Source organism: Cetorhinus maximus, unplaced genomic scaffold (assembly GCF_964194155.1).
Source record: "Cetorhinus maximus unplaced genomic scaffold, sCetMax3.hap1.1 HAP1_SCAFFOLD_1419, whole genome shotgun sequence".
Taxonomy (NCBI): Eukaryota; Metazoa; Chordata; class Chondrichthyes; order Lamniformes; family Cetorhinidae; genus Cetorhinus; species Cetorhinus maximus.
The window spans coordinates 7,197-26,716 of NW_027597360.1; the positions used below are offsets into that span (position 1 = coordinate 7,197).

The 19,520-nt window shown below is 53.8% G+C and overlaps 1 protein-coding gene across 1 annotated transcript; it reads right to left on the minus strand.

Annotated features, from left to right (window-relative positions):
* Nucleotides 1-231: 231 nt before the first annotated feature.
* LOC144676203 (histone-lysine N-methyltransferase SETDB1-like) lies at nucleotides 232-18,574 on the minus strand (the record flags this gene model as incomplete). The annotated part of the gene is made up of 7 exons (XM_078536690.1): nucleotides 18,392-18,574; nucleotides 10,481-10,711; nucleotides 9,386-9,570; nucleotides 4,720-4,802; nucleotides 3,961-4,093; nucleotides 2,523-2,792; nucleotides 232-433 (listed from the first exon to the last, which is right to left on the minus strand). Coding segments are annotated over exons 2-7 (1,076 nt in total), but the record flags the coding sequence as incomplete, so codon positions are not given.
* Between the last annotated feature and the right edge of the window lie 946 nt (nucleotides 18,575-19,520).

The following is a 19,520-nucleotide window of genomic DNA, read 5'->3' on the forward strand; positions in this document are numbered from 1 at the left end:
GCCACCTCGGAACCCATCGAACCGGAGTGGAAGCAACTCAGCCCTCGATCCCGAGGGCGAGGGTAAAGACTCAGCATAGCTTCCCTGCTTTCGTACTTAACGTCTCTTGTTTAGGAAGCCCAAGCTCCCCATAGGTGACAAGTGTCGAAACAGCCCCCTCAGTCACCGCGACGCGTGGATTGGCACTGCTGCGACAGAGCTGGCCCGCGAGGCGGCCACCGGCATCCTTACCGTGTCTTGTTCTTGTTGTTTGGGGTCTCTGCCACGATCCCTGCGTACAGCCAAACCGAGTTGCCGTCCTTGTACTTGGCGACCACCCTGCTCCCCACCATCAGCCGGTCAGCCGCGGGGTGGTAGTCGTAGGCAATGTGGTTCCCCGACAGCAGGCTCTTGCCTTTGTTGTCGAATTTCACTTTGTATTTATTGGCGTTGCCTGGTTTCGAGGCAATGAAAAACAAACAGGATGTCAAGTAAGCCCGAAATGTTATCGTTCCTGCAGAAACATTTCTCCAACGTACTTTGCCTACTGCTGCGTTTCATTGTTTTTTTTTTGGCAAGTGCGCATAGAAACAGGCCATTCGGCCCATCTGCTCTGTGCTGGTGTTTCTGCTCCACACGAGCCTCTTCCCGCCACCCCCCCCTATCAATATATCCTTCTATTCCTTTCTCCCTCGTGTTCATCCGGCTTCCCCCCTTCAATCCATCTCCGCTATTCACCTCGACCACTCCCTGTGGAAGCGCGTCCCGCATTCTCCCCGCTCTCAGGGTAAAGAAGTTTCTCCTGAATTCCCCTCGGATTTATTAGCCAGCATCTGGTATTGATGGCCCCCCCTAGATTTGGTTTCTGCTACATGTGTCGAGATCAAATATAAGTTAAGAAGAGGTCCAGACACCTCCAGCATTTGACTGAGTAAAGTACTCTGCACTCCGCAAACCTTCACCTCTCGCGCATCCCCCGATTCCCATCGCTCCACCAATGACGGCCGTGCCTTCAGCTGCCTGAACTCTGGAATTCCCTCCCTAAACCTCTCCGCCTCTCTCTCTCTCTCTCCTCCTTTAAGACGCTCTTTAAAACTGCCCTCTTCGCCGGAGCTTCAGGTAGCCTCTCTCCTTATCTCGTTTTGCGGCCTGGTGTCAAATTTTGTTTAGGCTCCCCTGCAGCGCCTTCGGGGGGGGGTTTCAGTACCTTAATAAAAGGTGCTATATAAATGAAGATTCCTGTTGTTAAAAGGCGCTTCCCAGTTAGTAGCTGGGCAGCACAGGTCAGGAAAGTCCGACGTCACCGCTGAGTCAGCTAATGTCCAAGCAGAGCTGGGACAGAGAGCTGTGACAGTCGGGATCAGCACCCCAGGAGGGAGAGAGGGGGAGGGGAGAGAATCACTGAAACCACCAGGGCTCCACCGCCTGACTAGTTCTCTGGTGACACCAGCGCTCACGGGGGATTTTCCGACCAGTCTTTTGAGGCAGGGGCGCACGAGGGAGGGTGCAGTCAGAAACGCACTGCTGCATGCGCGGGCTCCAGCTCACTCGGCCAGGCACCACTGCAACGGGGGGGTGGGGGATGTAAGAGCCGCAGTTAAGGACCGCAGCGATGCACCCACATTCGAATAGCCCGCTCAGTGTCTGGACAGGCATTTTCTGAGCAAGCTGGGGGCGGAGGTGGGGTGGTGGCGGGAGGGGAAGAGATGTGGGGGGGGGCAACCAAGGTGCCCTCTATTGGGGCAAGTATGAGGCGAATCACGAGCACAAACCCCAACATCGTGCGCGCGTGCTTAAAATTACTTTCCAAAGGCACGTAAAACTCAATCTCACATAGAGGTCGACCCCATGAATCTTGGCTTTTAAAAGAAAAACCCCATCATTTCTCATGTACCTCGGACAACATTCAACCCCTCTCGGGGGGGGAGGGGGGTGGGTCCAAGCCCAAAGATTTCAGAACCAAAGTACAATTCTGGAGATGTTCATGTAAAAATACAGATAAAAATGCACTCGGGTGAGTGAGTATTTAAAACATTTTAAAAGTTTTGTTTTTATTTATTCGAGTTGTTAAAAGAGCGACCAGATTACAAATGATAATTAATTAAAACGATTTCTTTGGCGTTGTTTGGTTTTTAATTCAGTCCACCGAGGCCATCTCTTTCCGCACTACGCTCGGGCCCAATTCCAGCCCTCCCCTAAAGGCATTGCCCCGTGTACAAGTCGACCTCATGGCTTAAATAAAAAAGCGGCCTTTACACAAGTATATACGGTCATTGACTCCGGGCGGACGAGGCTTCACGCCACGCGGCGTCAAGGGAAGGATGGTTTCGGGGCAGGGGCAATGGTCGAGGTAGGTAGGTGGGTGAGCTCTTCAGGCTGGAGGGCGAGGAGTGGGAGGGACTCTGACAACCACCCACCCCCATCACAAAATGAAGCCTTCACCCTAATCTAGCCAGAGTGGGTGACAACAAGGAGACAACACACAGATTTATCAAAGCAAACTAGACGTTACAGACTCTTCCAGTCACTCTCGGGGCACTTACCCGTGGTCACGATGGCGATGAGCATCCCCTTGTGCCACGTTTTTGTCCGCTTCTTGCCCAGGATCCGCATGCCCTTGAAGAGGTCGCCGTCCTTCACCACCTCCCCGTCCTCCACCACGGTGCTGCTCGCCTGCTGCGGGTTGCCGGCGGGGGCCGGCGGGACCGGCTGCCGGGCCGGCCGGGGGTGGGTGCTGCAGGTGGAGGAGAGGGTGCTGGTCGGGGAAGAGGGCATGGAGAAGGCGAGGCCGGACTGTCCGCTCTTCTCGGGCTCTAAGTGGGGGGGGGAACCAAAGGGTGCACAAGCTAGTCGGTCGCAATTATTCCCGCTCCGCAGGGCGCGAGCTGAGAAGCTCGGCCGACATTCCCCGCGCAGGTGCTGAGGGAGTGCTACACTGTCGGAGGGTCAGTGCTGAGGGAGCGCCGCACTGTCGGAGGGTCGGTGCTGAGGGAGCGCCGCACTGTCGGAGGGTCGGTGCTGAGGGAGCGCCGCACTGTCGGAGGGTCGGTGCTGAGGGAGCGCCGCACTGTCGGAGGGTCGGTACTGAGGGAGCGCCGCACTGTCGGAGGGTCGGTGCTGAGGGAGCGCCGTACTGTCGGAGGGTCGGTGCTGAGGGAGCGCCGCACTGTCGGAGGGTCGGTGCTGAGGGAGCGCCGCACTGTCGGAGGGTCGGTGCTGAGGGAGCGCCGCACTGTCGGAGGGTCGGTGCTGAGGGAGCGCCGCACTGTCGGAGGGTCGGTGCTGAGGGAGCGCCGCACTGTCGGAGGGTCGGTGCTGAGGGAGCGCCGCACTGTCGGAGGGTCGGTGCTGAGGGAGCGCCGCACTGTCGGAGGGTCTGCGCTGAGGGAGCGCCGCACTGTCGGAGGGTCGGTACTGAGGGAGCGCCGCACTGTCGGAGGGTCGGTACTGAGGGAGCGCCGCACTGTCGGAGGGTCGGTGCTGAGGGAGCGCCGCACTGTCGGAGGGTCGGTACTGAGGGAGCGCCGCACTGTCGGAGGGTCGGTACTGAGGGAGCGCCGCAATGTCGGAGGGTCGGTACTGAGGGAGCGCCACGCTGTCAGAGGGTCTGCGCTGAGGGAGTGCCGCACTGTCGGAGGTTCCGTCTATGGTCAGACATTAATCCGAGGCTCCATCTCCCCCCTCGGGTGGATGTAAAAGATCCCACAGCCGCTATTGGAAGAAGAGCAGGGGGGGGGGAGCTGTGGAGTTCTCCATGGTGTCCTGGGACTATTTTTATCCCTCAACCAACGTCACTGAAACAGGTCACCTGGTCATTTATCACTCCGCTGGTTGTAGGAGCTTGCTGTGTGCAAACTGGCTGCCCACTTTCCAACATGACAACAGGAGCCACACTCCAATTAAGCCCTTCATTGGCTGTAAAGTTCCTCACGACGTCCCTAAGACATGAAGGGCACCGCGGCGCCAATGGCTGAAACTGACCTGCTTGCGTGGTCACAGCTCGAAGCAGTCCAGTGGAAGGAGTCACGGTGGAGGGTGGCTTCCTGGAGACGGCCTCCACAAACTTCTGAACGTCCCGGGCGGACTTCCGCATCGCAGCCATCGCATCCCGCAGCTGGACAGAGACAGAGGGGCCGAGGGGGCCAAGGGGAGAGAGAGTGCATCAGCGAGAGACGACATTGCAAAAAACTCGAGAACCTTCACCTCCCGATCTGAGCGCGCCACGCGACACCCTCGAGGGGAGTCTGACGTCACACGAACACTCCGGACACTGCCTCCCGGCCCGTGCTAATAATAACCCCCGCACAGTCCTGGAGCGCTGAGCGTTGACTGGACCGGCTAATCTTGGCAAGGCCCAAAAGGGGATGGATTCACAGACGGTGCATCAAGTAATTGCTAAATATTACATACTAATCATGGCAATAAGGGAATCTCACAGCACAGGAGGTGGCCATTCGGCCCAACATGCCAATGCTGGCTCTTTGAAGGAACTATCCAATCAGTCCCACTCCCCCCACACCCCCGCTCTTCCCATATTGCTTCACACATTTCTCCTTTTAAAAGTATACACCCCCCCCCCACCCATCTTGCTGCCTGGAGCACTCCGGTAACCGGCCGGGATCGAGGGTGGGCTCAGCTGATGCTGCACAGCCCCGGGAAGGACAGGCCCGGGTGGTGGGGGGGTTGCTGCCTACGGGAGAAGGAGCACCGTTGCCAATGAAGCTCGCCCGGCGCACTCACCAGGGACGGCTCCCGAGTGATTTTGCTCAGCGCTGTCACCGTCGACGTGGTCGATGCGGAGGTGGCGACTCGCCCCGTTTCCACTGTGAAAGATGAGTTGGTTCGATCAGTAAAACCGCACACACAAAGGACAAACCGGGGCACGACGCACGGTTAAAAACACACCCGCTCACAACGGTGACGCAACCCAGAACGGGGCAAGGCATCAGGGTCCCAGTGACCAGGAGAGAAAACGATTGAGCAGAGATTACAACAAAAAAACCCCCCCCAAATGCCTGCTTAGCCCGCGAGCGACGAAAGAAAACGCAGGAATGGAAACCAGCGTTAGGAGCAGGAGGAGGCTATTCGGCCCCTCGAGCCTGCGCTAAACCATTCCAATCAGATCATGGCCCATCTGCCCCTCAGCTCCAGTTAGGGAATCACGAGGGCACAAGAAGAAGCCATTCTGCCCCTCGAGTCTATGCTGACTCTCTCTAGAGGGCTCCAATGAGTCCCATCTCCTCCGCACCCTCTGACAGACTCACACATCGTTCCCAATGGGTGGTCACCCACTCCCACATCCCCCACCCCCCTCCCCCCCCCACTCCTCACCCAGCAATCTCCAACTGCCCCTCAGCGGCGACAGTGTTTTTGGAGGAGGCAAGGAGGTCCAGATTTCCTTTTGGGTGAAAAAGGTTTCATTTCTGAACGGCTTGGCTCTAATGTTGAGGTTGTTCCTTCACACTCGACTCACTTGTTAGCTTAATAGAACCAGCCCTACCTATACTCAGAACCCCTCAATCTCCTCCTCACTCCAGCTCACCCACTTGCACCTATTTAAGCTGTCTGTCTCGCTCAATCGTTCTACCCCACAGCTGGTGCCGCTCAGGGGAATGGGGCCAGACGATTTGCTCTTGAAGAGAGCTGGCACAGCTATGAAGGGCCGAATTCCCTCCTTCTGCGATGTAATCACCTCATCTAACCAACCAGGCATCTCTTTCGCACTTGCGATGTTTCACTTGAGTCCCTCCCTCATATTCAAACCCTTCACCACTAGGACCAACTTCCCTGGATGATTGTGGTCAACCCCCATTCATAAAACACAAAAATGCCAAATGCCAATGGGATCATCTGGCAGCCTCCTTGGTGAATAAGTCTCGATTTCAGAATAAGGATGATTCATTGTTTGCACCTCCCTATCTCTGTAACCTCCTCCAGCCCCTACACCCCTCCCTATCTCTGCAACCTCCTCCAGCCCCTACACCCCTCCCTATCTCTGTAACCTCCTCCAGCTCCTACACCCCTCCCTATCTCTGTAACCTCCTCCAGCCCCTACACCCCTCCCTATCTCTGTAACCTCCTCCAGCCTCTACACCCCTCCCTATCTCTGTAACCTCCTCCAGCCCCGACACCCCTCCCTATCTCTGTAACCTCCTCCAGCCCCTACACCCCTCCCTATCTCTGTAACCTCCTCCAGCCCCTACACCCCTCCCTATCTCTGTAACCTCCTCCAGTCCCTACACCCCTCCCTATCTCTGTAACCTCCTCCAGCCCCTACACCCCTCTCTATCTCTGTAACCTCCTCCAGCCCCTTCACCCCTCCCTATCTCTGTAACCTCCTCCAGCCCCTACACCCCCTCCCTATCTCTGTAACCTCCTCCAGCCCCTACACCCCTCCCTATCTCTGTAACCTCCTCCAGCCCCTACACCCCTCCCTATCTCTGTAACCTCCTCCAGCCCCTACACCCCTCCCTATCTCTGTAACCTCCTCCAGCCCCTACACCCCTCCCTATCTCTGTAACCTCCTCCAGCCCCTACACCCCTCCCTATCTCCGTAACCTCCTCCAGCCCCTACACCTCTCCCTATCTCTGTAACCTCCTCCAGCCCCTACATCCCCTCCCTATCTCTGTAACCTCCTCCAGCCCCTACATCCCCTCCCTATCTCTGTAACCTCCTCCAGCCCCTACACCCCTCCCTATCTCCGTAACCTCCTCCAGCCCCTACACCCCTCCCTATCTCCGTAACCTCCTCCAGCCACTACACCCCTCCCTATCTTCGCAACCTCCTCCAGCCCCTACATCCCTCCCTATCTCTGTAACCTCCTCCAGCCCCTACACCTCTCCCTATCTCTGTAACCTCCTCCAGCCCCTACACCTCTCCCTATCTCTGTAACCTCCTCCAGCCCCTACACCCCTCCCTATCTCTGTAACCTCCTCCAGCCCCGACACCCCTCCAAGATCTCTGCGCTTCTCCAATTCCGGCCTCTCGCACATCCCCTGAATCCCATTGGCGGCCGTGCCTTCAACTGCAAGGGGGCCTGAGCTCTGGAAATCCCTCCCTAAACTCTCCGCTTCTCTCTTTCTCTCTCACTCTCTCCTCTTTTAAGACGCTCCTTAAAACCCGCCTCTTTGACCGAGTTTTTGGTCAACTGTCCCTAATATTTCCCTATGTGTCTTGGTGCTAAATTTATTTTCAAACAATCACTAATCGAGACAGAAATCTGTGCCCTCTGGTTCTCGATCCTTCCACCAATGGGAACAGTTTCTCCCTATCTACTCTGTCCAGACCTCTCATAATTTTGGCACCTCTATCAAATCTCCTCTCAGGCTTCTCTTCACCAAGATGTATGGCCCCAGCTTCTCCAAACTATCCATGTAGCCGAAGTCCTTAATCGCTGGAACTATTCTCATGGACCTTTTCTGCACCCTCTCAATGCCTTCACATCCTTCTTAAAGTGCGGAGCCCAGGACAGGACACAATACCCCAGTTGGGGTCGAACTGGTACAAGAACAAAAATACCTGGAAAAACTCAGCAGGTCTGACAGCATCTGCGGAGAGGAATACAGTTGACGTTTCGAGTCCGTATGACCCTTCATCAGAACTAAGACGTATAGAAATGAGATGAAATATAAGCTGGTAGAGGGGGAGGTGTGTGGGACAGGTAGAGCTGGATAGGGGGCCAGTGATAGGTGGAGGCCAAGAAGAGACTGCCAAAGATGTCATAGACAAAAGGGTGTTGACAGTGGTGATATTATCTAAAGGATGTGCTAATGGGGACATTAAGGGAAGCAAGCTAGTGGCAGATGGCCCTGGTGGGGGTGGGGTGGGGGGATGGGATCGAAATGGGCTAAAAGGTGGAGATGAAACAATAGGTCGAAATAAATTTAAAAATAGAGGGAAAAGAAAAATGAGGTGCTGTCCCTCCAGTTTGCGTTGAACTTCACTGGGGTCGAACTAGTATTTTACACAGGTTTATCACAACTTACTTGCTTTTGTGTTCTATGCTTTCTTTATAAAGTCCTGTATGCCTTTTTATAACCACTTTCCCAATCTATTCTGCCGCCTTCAATGATTTGAGCATAAGACCATACGACATAGGAGCAGAAATTAGGCCAATCGGCCCATCGAGTCTGCTCCGCCATTCAATCATGGCTGATAAGTTTCTCAACCCCATTTTCCCGCCTTCTCCCCGTAACCTTTGATCCCCTTACCAATCAAGAGCCTATCTATCTCCGTCTTAAATACACTCAATGACCTGGCCTCCACAGCCTTCTGTGGCAATGAATTCCATAGATTCACCACTCTCTGGCTAAAGAAGTTTCTCCTCATCACATATATCCCCAGTCAGCCTTCAGCTGCCTGGGGCCCTAAGCTCTGGCATTCCCTCCCTGAACCTCCCCGCATCTCTCTCTCTCGTCTCTTTTTCTTTCCTCAGGTCCCTCTGCTCCTGCACCCTCCTAAAAATTGCACTCTTTGTTTTATCTTGTCTCTCCGCGTTCTTCCTACGAAAATGAATCACTTCTCCGCATTAAACTGAATTTGCCGCTCGTCTGCCCATCCCACCAGCCCGTCTATGTTCCCCCTGGAGTCTAGCGCTATCCTCCTCACGGTTCACGATGCTTCCAAGTCATGATTTTGAACCTAAATCTAGGTCGTTAATGTGGATCAAGAAGAGCAGAGGTCCTAACACCAAGCCCTCGGGGAACCCCACTCTACACCTTCCTGCAGTCCGAAAAAAAACAGGGGCTTGGCAAGGACAAGAGGGGAGTTCAGGGCATCCCTACCTCTGCAACCTGCTACACTGATTGGAGTGGCAGTCACAAAAATCGAGGAGGGGGAGAGAAGAAAAACGTGTTTTTGCAAGGGGTGGGGGACGTGAAGGTAGCAATCCAGCCTCTTGTCAAACAATCACTGAGAGACAGAGAGAGTGAGTCTCCAAAATTTGTTTTTCTTTATTCTTTCACGGGGATGTGGGCGTCGCTGGCAAGGCTGGCGCTGCTCGCCCATCCCTAATTGCCTCTCGAACGGAGAGGCTCAGCCTTGTCAGAGGGCAGTTAAGAGTCAGCCACGTCGCTGTGGGTCTGGGGTCAGAACTTTAGGAAAGTGTGAGTTTTAGACCGGGAGGGGGGGGGGGTGTAGTGGTAATGCCACTTGCGTGGGGCAGTGGCTAAAGGGGCATTAGGGAACCCAACGGGTTTTTACAGCAAATTGATAGTTGCCACGGTCACCGTTACTTCCAATTGCAAATTTTATTGACTGAATTGAAACTCCGCCAGCGGTCGTGGTGGGATCTGAACCCGTGTCGCCCACAAGCATCGGCCTGGGGTTATTAGTGCAGCGGCAGTGCCAGCTGCCCCTGTCTAAAGCGGGCACACTCTCCCGGAGGGACAGCAGGGCTGCTCCTACCCGGTTCCACTGCCATCACGTCGTCGTCGTCGTCGTCGTCCAGGATCTCAATCACTTCCGACAGCTTGGCACCGTCCTTCCCGGGCACCTCCTCCTGGCTCACCTCCTCCTGGTCCGTCTCCTCGTACTGCAGCCCCAGGTTGCTGAACAAGTCCTTCACCATCGATTCGCACATGTCCACCGACCTGAGTACACACAAGGCGGGTTTGGTTGGGGGGGTGGGGGCAACATTAGGAACCGGAAGTGCCGCCAAAGCGGGTTAGTCCACAGCCGACAGAGCCAGAGAAGCGTGCTCCTCGGACCCGGCCGCAGGGCTGCTGCAGCCTTTACTGAGCTCGACGCTCCCTCCCCTCCCCACCCCCTCCAACCCATTCATTCATTCGCGAGCCCACATAGTGGCCAGGGAGGTTCTTCGACCAGGAGGTGCAATCGCAGCTCCGCTCGACGCTGTCTGCGCGCCCACCGGTCCACGGATGGGCGTGCCAGTCCCAACGCCGAGGCTAAATGCAGCACCCCCGGTTGTGATCGGCACCCCCAACCTCACTTGTGCTGGCGCGGGGCTGGGGGGAGGTGGGGGGTGGGGAACTAACCGACAGGTGGCGCTTCCTCCTCTGCGAGTCAGAAGGACACAGGTTCAAGTCCCCACTCCAGAGCTCACAGTCCAGGCTGACACTCCCCAGTGCTGAGGGAGTGCCGCACGGTGGGAGGTGCTGTCTTTTTGGGCGAGACGTTAAACTGACATCCCATCCCATCCCACCCCCCCCCCCCCCCCCCCCCCCCCCCCAAACATAACGTCTGCCCTCTCAGGTAGACGTAAAAGATCCTACTGGGAGAAGAGCGGGGCGTGGGGAGCTGCGGGGAGAGTATCCTGGGGCTGATATTTAACCCTCGACCAACAAGACACACACAAACAAAAAAAAACAGATCAGCGGTTGTGAGATCTTGCTGTGCACAAGATGGCTGCCGCCGTCCCATCCGGTATGTCAAGCGCTTTGGGGCGCCCTGAGGTCGTGAAAGTCGCTATATAAATGCAAGCCTTCCTTTCCTATGTGGGGTGCGAGGGAAGGGGGCAAACTCGAGAGAAAGGAGCAGTACCTGGAGGCATCCTCGAACAGGCCGTCCACGTGAGCCACTTCGGCCTCCTTCTTCTCCACCCAGCTCTCCAGCTCCAGCAGCGCGGCTTTGCGCTGCTTCAGCAGCTCCACCTTCTCCAGCTCCTTGTCGATCCACTCGCGGATCTCCTCCATCGAGATGCCCAGGTCCTCCGCCACCAGCTCCATGGTGTCGGTGGACGCCATCGCTGCGCCGCTCCGGGCACTACCGCTGCTCCCGAGGAACACAAAGAGAGAGAGAGAGAGAGAGAGAGAGAGTGCGTGAACATCGTAAGCCCCAGGTCACGCGGCAGCACCCGGGTAAGAACGCAGCCAGGGACTTTCCTGACACGGCGAGTACTGAGGAGGGTCAGCAAAAGGGCTGCCTGGGTGTGACGCTGAACCGCTTCAGACAGGAAGGTTCATGCCCTTCTCTCTGCTTTTTTTTTCTCTTTCATGGGGCAAGGCCAGCATTTGTTGCCCATCCCTAATTGCCCCTTGAACTGAGTAGTTTGCTCGGCCATTTCAGAGGGGGCAGTTAAGAGTCAACCACACGGCTGTGGGTCCGGAGTCATGTGTAGGCCAGACCGGGTAAGGATGGCAGATTTCCCTTCCCTAAAGGGGCATGAGTGAACCAGATGGGGTTTTTACAACAATCCATGATGGCTACCCTGGTCACCATCACTGACACTCGCTTTCAATTCCAGATTTATTCATTGAATTTAAATTCCACCAGCTGCTGTGGCAGGATTCAAATTTGTGTCCCCAGAGCATTAGCCTGGGCCTCTGGATTACTAGTCCAGTAATGTTAGCACCACACCACATATCCCCATTCTAAGGAGGGAAAACCACCTTCCAAACCCACGACCACTACCATCTAGAAGGACAAGGGCAGCAGACACATGGGAAACACCACCACCTGCAAGTTCCCCTCCCAGCCACTCACCATCCTGACTTGGAAATATATCGGCCGTTCCTTCACTGTCGCTGGGTCAAAATCCTGGAACTCCCTCCCTAACAGCACGGTGGGTGTACCTACACCACAGGGACTGCAGCGGCTCAAGAAGGCAGCTCACCCACCACCTTCTGAAGGACAATAAATGCTGACCTGGCCAGCGATGTCCACATCCCAGGCAGGGGGTGGGGGCCCCGAGCCAGTGAGGCTTACTGGAAAGTCACCGTTTGAGGAGGACACAACCAGCCTCTGCCGCTGTGTCCTGACAACTGGCCCTTTCAACAAGGTATATAAAATTCATTGGGTACTGGCTGCCCCACAGTGTGTCACTGGGGGTTGCTTATTCTACAAAGCAAGGAGTCCTTCCAAGCAAGGTTGGAAAAATAAAAGAGGCTTTCCGTGGAAGGGCTGGGGTTAGGGGGAGTGGTGGCGGGTTGGTGCGCGGTGTGTCTAGAAATTCAAGCCATTGAAATTAGGAAACACTTCCACAAACAAATTTGATATCAATTGCTGTCTGCAGAAGAGGTTGAGAGACCGGAAAAGACAGAGAGAGAGAGAGAGAGCGAAAGAGACAGAGAGAGAGAGAGCGAAAGAGACAGAGAGAGAGAGAGCGAAAGAGACAGAGAGAGAGAGAGCGAAAGAGACAGAGAGAGAGAGAGCAAAAGAGACAGAGAGAGAGAGAGCAAAAGAGACAGAGAGAGAGAGAGCGAAAGAGACAGAGAGAGAGAGAGCGAAAGAGACAGAGAGAGAGAGAGCGAAAGAGACAGAGAGAGAGAGAGCGAAAGAGACAGAGAGAGAGAGAGCGAAAGAGACAGAGAGAGAGAGAGCGAAAGAGACAGAGAGAGAGAGAACGAAAGAGACAGAGAGAGAGAGAACGAAAGAGACAGAGAGAAAGCGAGCGAAAGAGACAGAGAGAGAGAGAGCGAAAGAGACAGAGAGAGAGAGCGAAAGAGACAGAGAGAGAGAGAGCGCGAAAGAGACAGAGAGAGAGAGAGAGCGAAAGAGACAGAGAGAGAGAGAGCGAAAGAGACAGAGAGAGAGAGAGCGAAAGAGACAGAGAGAGAGAGCGAAAGAGACAGAGAGAGAGAGAGCGAAAGAGACAGAGAGAAAGCGAGCGAAAGAGACAGAGAGAGAGAGAGCGAAAGAGACAGAGAGAGAGAGAGCGAAAGAGACAGAGAGAGAGAGAGCGAAAGAGACAGAGAGAGAGAGAGCGAAAGAGACAGAGAGAGAGAGAGCGAAAGAGACAGAGAGAGCGAGAGCGAAAGAGACAGAGAGAGCGAAAGAGACAGAGAGAGAGAGCGAAAGAGACAGAGAGAGAGAGAGAGAGCGAAAGAGAGAGAGAGAGAGCGAAAGAGAGAGAGAGAGAGCGAAAGAGAGAGAGAGAGAGCGAAAGAGACAGAGACAGAGAGAGAGCGAAATAGACAGAGAGAGAGCGAAATAGACAGAGAGAGAGAGCGAAAGAGACAGAGAGAGAGAGAGCGAAAGAGACAGAGAGAGAGAGAGCGAAAGAGACAGAGAGAGAGAGCGAAAGAGACAGAGAGAGAGAGAGCAAAAGAGACAGAGAGAGAGAGCGAAAGAGACAGAGAGAGAGAGAGAGCGAAAGACACAGAGAGAGAGAGAGCGAAAGAGACAGAGAGAGAGAGAGAGCGAAAGAGACAGAGAGAGAGAGAGCGAAAGAGACAGAGAGAGAGAGAGCGAAAGAGACAGAGAGAGAGAGAGCGAAAGAGACAGAGAGAGAGAGAGCGAAAGAGACAGAGAGAGAGAGAGCGAAAGAGACAGAGAGAGAGAGAGCGAAAGAGACAGAGAGAGAGCGAAAGAGACAGAGAGAGAGCGAAAGAGACAGAGAGAGAGCGAAAGAGACAGAGAGAGAGAGAGCGAAAGAGACAGAGAGAGAGAGAGCGAAAGAGACAGAGAGAGAGAGAGCGAAAGAGACAGAGAGAGAGAGAGCGAAAGAGACAGAGAGAGAGAGAGAGCAAAAGAGACAGAGAGAGAGAGAGCGAAAGAGACAGAGAGAGAGAGAGAGCGAAAGAGACAGAGAGAGAGAGAGCGAAAGAGACAGAGAGAGCGAAAGAGACAGAGAGTGAAAGAGACAGAGAGTGAAAGAGACAGAGAGAGAGAGAGAGAGAGCGAAAGAGACAGAGAGAGAGAGAGCGAAAGAGACAGAGAGAGAGAGAGAGAGACAGAGAGAGAGGGAAAGACCTATAAGTCTTTCCCATAAGATCTATAAGTAGCCTATAAGTTTCAGCTACACGGGGCATATGGCAGGACACAACAAACAGTCTGTCTTGTAGCAAACAAGTCTACAGAGGCTACTTAAATAGCGCACTAGAGCAAACAGTCTACAGAATCTATTTAAACAGCACACTAGGGGAAACGGTCTACAGAATCTATTTAGACAGCGCACGAGAGCAAACAGTCTACAGAGTCTATTTAAAGAGTCTCTACGAGTGGGAGAGAAAGAGTTCCCCTGTATACTGGCCAATATTTATCCCCCAACTAACATGATAAAACAACAAATGATCTGGGTTTTTAATCTCACTGCTGTTTGTGGAAGCTTGCTGTGCACGAATTGACTGCTGCATTTCCTGCATTACAACTGTGGCTACACTCTACTGAAGCACTTTGGGACGCCCACTGGTCGCGAAAAGCGCTATATAAATGCAGGTCCTGTTTTCTCTTTAACAGTCACATTTAGAGTTCTCTTGAACGCTAATCGAGTACTGCGAATACTGGGGATCTGAAACAAAAACAGAAAATGCTGGAAATCCTCAGCAGGTCGGACAGCATCTGCAGAGAGGGGAACAGAGGGAACGTTTCACGGCCACCTTTCCTCGTTCAGTACACGTGCAGATGCATACTCTCTCAAACACTGCCGGAGCCTGACAGCAAACTCGAGCATCTGTCGCCCAATTTCATCGCGGGCAAACTTCTCCCAGGCTCTGAGGGATGTGTCTTCACTTCATTCAGCAGTGAGACTTTCAAGCCCGTAGATTTAAAAGTAAAGCTAATGTTTCTGAAGTGAAGAGATACCCATGAAGAGTGGCCCAAAGCTGCTTGAAACCCTTGTTCCTCCCACACTTTAGGAAGGACATGAAGGCATTAGAGAGGGTAGGGACATAGGACTTCGGAGCAGGAGTAGGCCATTCAGCCCTTCCAGACTGCTCCGCCATTCAATAAGATTGAATGATTGGTTGTGATTTGGTTGTGGTTTCAACTCCACTTTCCTGCCCCCCACCCTCGACTCCCTTGTCGGTCAAAAAACCTGTCTAACTCAGCCTTGAATATATTCAATGACCCAGCCTCCAGTGCTCACTGGATAAGAGAATTCCACAGGCAAACAAACCTCAGGGGAAAGAAATTCTCCTCGCCTCCTCCTTAAATGGTAGAGCTCTTATTCTTAAACTGTGTCCGCTGGTTCCAGTCTTTCCCACAAGTGGGAACATCCTCCCGGTAAGTACCCTATCAGAAGCTTAAATAAGATGACCTCTCATTCTTGTAAACTCCAATGGGCATCAGTCCAACCTGTTCAACCTTTCTTCATAAGATAACCCACCACGTCCCAGGTGTGAAAAGATTCACGGGAGTGGTCCTGGGGATGGGGAACATCAGGTCCGTGGAGAGACCGGAACTGTTTTCCTCGGAGAAGAGGGGGTTGAGAGGGGATTTGATAAAGATGTTCAAAATCAGGAGGGGGGTCTAGATGGAGTGGGTCGAGAGAAACTGTTCCTATTGGCGGAAGGATAGAGAACGAGAGGAGCACAGGTTTAAGGTAATTGGCAAATGAAGCAATGGAGGCATGAGGTAAAACTTCTTCAAACAGCGAGTTGGTTAGGATCGGAGTGCACTACCAGAGAGTGTGGTGGAGGCAAATTCAATCATGGCTTTCAAATAGGAACTGGGTCATTATCTGAAAAGGGAAAGAATTGCAGGGTTATGGGGGAAGAGGCAGGGGAGTAGCGCTAGGCAAGTTGCTCTTATGGAGAGCCAGCATGGACATGATGGCCTCCTCCTGTGCAGTAACCATTCTATGAAAACATTTCAGGACCTTTCCTCAGTTCTGACAAAGGGTGGCCATCGACCTGAAACATTTTTAACTGTGCTTCTCTCTCCACCGATGCTGCCCGGCCTGCTGAGTATTTCTCGCACTTAAAGATTTCGGTCTACTGATCCACGTTGACAAGGCGAAGGTGATGGGGTTGGATGGAAAGACCTGCAAGATTCTGATGAACCAAGTTCAGCTTGAACTATAACCTTCCGCTATCTTGGGTCACCCATCATGGAAGGTGCAGAGTCCACTGAAGAAGTTTGGGCTAGACTTATCAAGGGTGAACACTCAACATTAACATTGTGAACTCACTTAAGCGAGTATGGAGCAGCCACAGTGTCTCGCCCACAATGAAAGTTTGTCTTCTGAGGGCCCTCTTGTGCGGCCGGTGACAACGTACGGCTGTGAAAGCTGGGCCATCAAGAAAAGTGACGAGGCTCGAGTAAGAGCGTTTAAAATGAAAGGACTCAGATGGAGATTACGCATGGACAGCCGTGCAGACAAATGAGTGAGGTGCTCAAGAAAGCTGGTGTTCAGAGGAACTTGTTTGAGGCAGTGATATCATGGAAGCACATGTGTTTCAGACACGTGGTGCAGACAGGAGTGGGGGGGGGGGAAAGAGATAATGCCTTCAGGCAAAATACCTGGAAAACATGCACAAGGAATGACTCAAGATAGCATAGATGGATAGTACCAAATAAAAGGTGTGGCTATGGGTACCCGCATGGGCCCCAGCTATGCCTGTCTCTTTATGGGGTAGGTGGAACATTCCTTGTTCCAGTCCTACTCTGGCCCCTCCCACAACTCTTTCTCCGGTACATCGATGATTACTTCGGTGCTGCTTCATGCTCTCGTCGGGACCTGGAAAAATTTATTAATTTTGCTTCCAATCTCCACCCCTCCATCATTTTCACATGGTCCATCTCTGACACTTCCCTTCCTTGACCTCTCTATCTCAATTTCTGGTGATAGACTGTCCACCAATATCCATTACAAGCCTACCGACTCCCACAGCTACCTCGACTACAGCTCCTCACACCCCGCTTCCTGTAAGGACTCCATCCCATTCTCTCAGTTCCTTCTCCTCCGTCGCATCTGTTCTGATGATGCTACCTTCAAAAACAGTTCCTCTGATATGTCCTCCTTCTTCCTTAACCGAGGTTTTCCACCCATGGTCGTTGACAGGGCCCTCAACCGTGTCCGGCCCATCTCCCGCTCATCCGCCCTCACACCTTCTCCTCCCTCCCAGAAACATGATAGGGTCCCCCTTGTCCTCACTTATCACCCCACCAGCCTCTGCATTCAAAGGATCATCCTCCGCCATTTGCGCCAACTCCAGCATGATGCCACCACCAAACACATCTTCCCTTCAGCCCCCCCTGGCGGCATTCCGTAGAGATCGTTCCAGGTCACCCTGGTCCACTCCTCCATCACCCCCTACTCCTCAACCCCCACCTATGGCACCTCCCCATGCCCACGCAGAAGATGCAAAACCTGCCACTTCCTCTCCTCACCGTCCAAGGGCCCAAACACTCCTTTCAAGTGAAGCAACATTTCACTTGCATTTCCCCTAACTTAGTCTACTGCATTTGTTGCTCCCAATGCCGTCTCCTCTACATTGGAGAGACCAAACGCAAACTGGGCGACCGCTTTGCAGAACACCTGCGGTCTGTCCGCAAGAAAGACCCAAACCTCCCTGTCGCTTACCATTTCAACACTCCACCCTGCTCTCCTGCCCACATGTCCGTCCTTGGCTTGCTGCATTGTTCCAGTGAAGCCCAACGCAAACTGGAAGAACAGCACCTCATCTTCTGACTAGGCACTTTACAGCCTTCCGGACTAAATATTGAATTCAACAACTTTAGATCTTGAACTCCCTCCTACATCCCCACCCCCTTTCCGTTTCTTCCCCCTCCCTTTTGTTTTTTTCCAATAATTTACATAGATTTTTCTTTTCCCACCTATTTCCATTATTTCTAAATCTATATCTTTAATGCCCTGTCAGTCTTTCCACCCCACCCCCACTAGAGCTGTACCTTGAGTGTCCTGCCATCCATTCTTAATTAGCACATTCGTTTAGATAATATCACCACCTTCAACACCTCTTTGTTCCTTTGTCTGTGACATCTTTTGATTATCTGCTCCTATCACTCCTTGCTTGTCCCTACAACCACCCCACCCTCAACTTCTCTCCCCCCACCCCTTAAACCAGCTTATAGTTCATCCCTCTCCTAATTTTACTCAGTTCTGTTGAAGGGTCATGAGGACTCGAAACGTCAACTCTTTTCTTCTCCGCCGATGCTGCCAGACCTGCTGAGTTTTTCCAGGTAATTCTGTTTTTGTTTTGGATTTGCAGCATCCGCAGTAGTTTTTTGTACTTATCTTAGTATCAGAATGTGGACTGGCCCCTCAATGAGGCGGGCAGTGAGTAGAAATCAGTGGAGGAAGATTGTCCATGGTGCGGCCAACGCTTGGAACAAGGAAGGATGAAAGACAAAGCAAGATATTTCAGGTTTCAGGCACCTGCAGTATTGTTGTTGCTGCTGCAATTCCCTGATTCCCACTGACACCAAACAGAGGGGGGAGAACTACAACTCCCAGAAGGCCACGCTAGCGCTGCTACTGCGCCGGCGCGGCGCCGGCCGCCTGGCTCCCGCGCCGGCGCAGTGCCCGGCCGCCTGCCTCCCGCGCCGGCGCAGTACCGGCCGCCTGCCTCCCGCGCCGGCGCAGTGCCCGGCCGCCGGCGTTTCGACGGAATTTTGAAAACGGGCGGCCCGGCCGCTTCGCCCGTTCGGGGTCAGGGCGCAGGCGGCCGGGCAAACACCCTTCATGAGAAATTTTAACAACGAGAAGACTGAGATGAGCGTACCCCTCACCGAAGATAAATAAACAAACAAGCAAGCAAGCAAACCGACCCAAGTCCTCTCGCCGACAGGCTTCACTCGCTCCCCGATGACCAGGCCGCGGCTGTGGAGATTTTTTTTTTTCGCCCTCCGGTTTCTTATCCGGATCACATCGGAGTGGGAAAGCTCATCGCCCGTTAACGGTGAGCACTACATTTTTTTTTAAATCATTCCCCCCACCCCCCCCTCCCTTGGAAAAAAAAATGAAAGGCGGTTGTGGGACAGCGCGCCAAGCAAACCGCGGCGCAACCCAACATGAACCGGCTCAGCCAATAGCGTGACTGGCTGGCCCCTGATTGACGTACGGGTCGGCCAATCGAGTGACGACGCGCTCTGATTGACGTCGCCTTCCGCCAATGGGGGCGACCGTGAGGGGCCTTTCCAAACTTCCCCCACCCCTTGGCTTGCGTGTGATGTCATGACGCCGACGGCCCAGGAAGCGGGGAGGGGCAACGCCAGCCGTCCGATTGACGTGTGCCGCCGACCAATCGGAGCCAGCGAGCCTCCCTCGCGTTTCTCACTGATTGGTCGTTCCGCCGTCGCTGGCCTCCCTGATGGACAGCCGCTGTAGCCAGTCCCCTGGGACCGACCTTTGTCCCGCTCATGCGCTTGATTGACGTGGCCTGGATCAAATCAGAGGCAGGGGAGCCCTCTTATCGTCCGTCGCTGATTGGCCGTCCATTCCGGCGCCGGCCCTCTGATGGACAGCCGCTGCAGCCAGTCAGATGAGGGCGGAGTTGTCCCCGCCCGCTTTTCTGATTGACGTGCGCTTCCACCAATCGCAACCTCGGAAGGAGACGGTGCAGCCAATCAGATGGAAGAAACGTGACCCGGCCCTTTTTCTTGATTGACCACCTTGAGCTATCATCAGCCATGATGAGGCTGAATGCTTGAGGGGCCGAATGGCCGACTCCTCCTGTTTATTTTGCTCTAGCCGAGCAATTTGGTGAATTTTGAGTTGAGCACGCCATTGCATCCACGCTGGGAGTCTTCATCCCTACCCAATGGAGTTAGAATTCCCTTTCTCCGCTTGCCCTCAAAATCTTTTCATTGGGAGTGGCTGGCATGGCATTGGCGGCCTTGGTTGCTCTAGCCTACCTCCCTCTCACCTCGTACCCCCCCTGTTCCGTCAGGCTCGAGC